Source organism: Acanthochromis polyacanthus, chromosome 7 (genome assembly GCF_021347895.1).
Source record: "Acanthochromis polyacanthus isolate Apoly-LR-REF ecotype Palm Island chromosome 7, KAUST_Apoly_ChrSc, whole genome shotgun sequence".
NCBI classification, from domain to species: domain Eukaryota; kingdom Metazoa; phylum Chordata; class Actinopteri; family Pomacentridae; genus Acanthochromis; species Acanthochromis polyacanthus.
The window spans coordinates 5,606,133-5,608,755 of record NC_067119.1 but is presented as its reverse complement, the minus strand read 5'-3'; the positions used below and the strand labels follow the sequence as shown (position 1 = coordinate 5,608,755).

General features: G+C 41.4%; 1 protein-coding gene across 1 annotated transcript; it reads right to left on the bottom strand.

The window, feature by feature from the left end:
- Positions 1 to 433: 433 nt before the first annotated feature.
- On the bottom strand, positions 434 to 2,623 carry LOC127534647 (E3 SUMO-protein ligase ZBED1-like). The gene is made up of 2 exons (XM_051950398.1): positions 1,673 to 2,623; positions 434 to 1,541 (listed from the first exon to the last, which is right to left on the bottom strand). Exons 1-2 carry the CDS (start codon positions 2,356 to 2,358, stop codon positions 848 to 850), a joined length of 1,380 nt encoding a protein of 459 aa, XP_051806358.1. The 5' UTR covers positions 2,359 to 2,623; the 3' UTR covers positions 434 to 847.

The following is a 2,623-nucleotide window of genomic DNA, read 5'->3' as shown; positions in this document are numbered from 1 at the left end:
ATGTTTTGAGGCCAACTGGTGAGTCTGGATTGTCCGTAAGTATGAAAGTGATTGTCTCTGTGTAGCCCTATGATAGACTGGTGACCTGCCCTATCCTCCCTTCACTCTAAGTCAGCTATGATAGACTCCAGCCCCCCATAACCCCATAATGAGGATTCAGTAGTGTGTAGATAAAGGATGGACTTCTGTCTGCAACAGGGTGTTCTCTGATGCTGCCACCAGGTGGGGTCAAAGTCACAAATCTTAAAATTCCCCTCGTAAGGGATTTAAATTACTACCAGTATGTAAGATAAGTAGGGCTGGGAATCGATTAAAAAAAATTAACTAATTAACTGCATTTTTTAAAAAATTAACTGCGATTAATCGCGATTAATTTCTTTAATCGCGATTAAAAATTATAGTAATTATAAAGTATAATGACCACACAAAAAAATGCCATAACAGCGTTTATTCTCACAAAATGTTGCATTGAAAGTGCATTTATAACATTTTTAAGAACGTGTTCAAATATAAAGCTTAAAAAATCAGCTTTTCAAAGTGCAATAATGATTCAAAACATTCAAGAACAGTTCCTTAATGTAAACAGTGAAGACTGACCTTAACAGTCAAGCTGCCACAAATAGCTTATTCTTATTATTACTCGATGTGAACAATATGCTAACATTGATCTTCAGCTGTAGGGAATAAAAAATTAAACTTGAAAAGTCAAAAATGTTTAGCTGAAAAATATTAAATCATTTGTGTGACTGTAACTGTATTCTGTACTTGTTCATAAATGTGTACTTTCTATTTGTTCAGGAAAATCTTCAGTTAGCTGGTACTCTAGGCCAATACTGATTCAGTCAGTTTAACCAACTTGTCCTTTGCCCTTGTCTTTCACCTTGAGCCAACTGCTAAGGCACACCAGTCTCTCCACATTAGCAGAAGATAGAGATGCCCTCTTCTTTTGAACAACATGTCCTGAGAGGGAGAATAATCTTTCGCAGGGCACAGTGGTGGCAGGTGAAGAGAGATACTTGCGTGCAAGAAGTGCTAGTTTACCATATGAGCCCTTTCTATTCAACCACCACTGCAGAGGGCAGGCATCCATTTCAAGTTTGGTTTCTGACCTGTACCGGTTTATCAAACTTAGGTTGGTCTCTTCCTCTTCATCGGCGTCTGAATCTGATGATGATAGTAGGAAGACCTTTGCCTTCTTTGCAGGTACATCTGGTACATCTGTTGTTTCAGGACTTGGGGCCTTGGGCTTTTCTTTCTCTTTTAGTAGATCTGCTATGGAATTCCACACATCTCCTCTCTCAGTTTTAGGCAGGCATTTTAGGTCCTTAAATCTAGGATCCAGAGCTGTTGCCAACTTCAGCCAGGCGAGGTTGGAATTTTCTTTTCTCTTTGCCAGGTCTTCTGAAAAGAGTTTTTTCCACTTAACAATATGGACAGGATCATCCTCTGATGGCTCCATGACACGAAAGAGGTGGCAAAAGGCAGGAAGCACAACTGAGCAGGAGATGTAGTGCTCCCCACCCAGTATTTCTGTGACATATCTGTAAAAAGAAACAGAATCATGAGTGTTTAGTTTTTTGTGTTTTTTTTGAGCTTTTGTACACTTAACACACTTAAACACTTAAATGTGGAAACAGTAAACTATATAAAAAACAAGCAAACAAAATCTCACCTGCATGGTTCAAGAAGCTCTGATAACCGCTGAAGCTTGGCACATTCTTGGTCAGTCAGCATGGACAGTTTACTGTGCTGCTCTCTCAGTGTTGCTCCTATTGGTTCTCTGTTTTGCAAAACTCTTTGAATCATGGCTAAAGTTGAGTTCCACCTTGTTGGGACGTCTTGAATAAGTGGCTCTTCTTTTTGATGGTGTGCAACTTGCTGAGCGTTAAGCTCTCGGGTGTTGGAAGGACTGTGTTTAAAATGGCCAACCAGTTTTCGACATTTGGCCAAGACAGCGTCGATGCCACTATCAGATAGTGAAACACAGATTGACCGTTGTATCGCGTGTGCAGTACACGGCAAATGCTCATAGGGCAGCTGCCTCACCGCGGCAACCATATTACGAGCGCTGTCAGTTCCCAGAGTGGTCACTTTGTTTTCAATGCCCCAATCCTGTGCAATATCTTCGAAGTGCTGTGCGCACGCCTCTGCGTAGTGGCGCTCGGTTGTTTTGCTGACAGTCAGTGCAAATGATTGGAGACACCAATCGTTGTCTATAAAGTGAGCTGTTACTCCCAAATAATTATCGTTACCAAAAGAAGTCCAGTGATCTCCTGTAAGGGAAACATATGGTACTTTTCCCAAAGCCTCTAGTTTTTCTGTTCGTTTGTTGTCATACAACTCCTCAACCCGGGACATAATGGTTTTTCGAGCTGGTAACTTGTATGTCGTGTCTCCCGTAGCAGCTTTAATAACTTCACATAATCCGGCGTCTTCCACTATGTTCACCGGTCGGCAATTTGTTGCTATCCAGCAGGTAATTGCATCAGTAATCCTTTTGTTAGTCTGTTCAGAGTTCACCCCACCTCTTGCCCTGTACTGCTCCAAAGTTGTTTGCCGTGATCCACTGTCTGACTTCAACACGCCGGGATGTTTTGCTTTTAGGTGATAAAGCAATGACGAA

What these genes read in the sequence shown, in the direction of transcription:
- LOC127534647 (XM_051950398.1), bottom strand. Translation starts at nt 2,358, where the DNA reads ATGTCCCGGGTTGAGGAGTTGTATGACAACAAACGAACAGAAAAACTA. An exon ending in GAGCTTCTTGAACCATGCAG is followed by an intron (nt 1,542 to 1,672) that starts GTGAGATTTTGT and finishes TTCTTTTTACAG; the next exon opens with ATATGTCACAGAAATACTGG.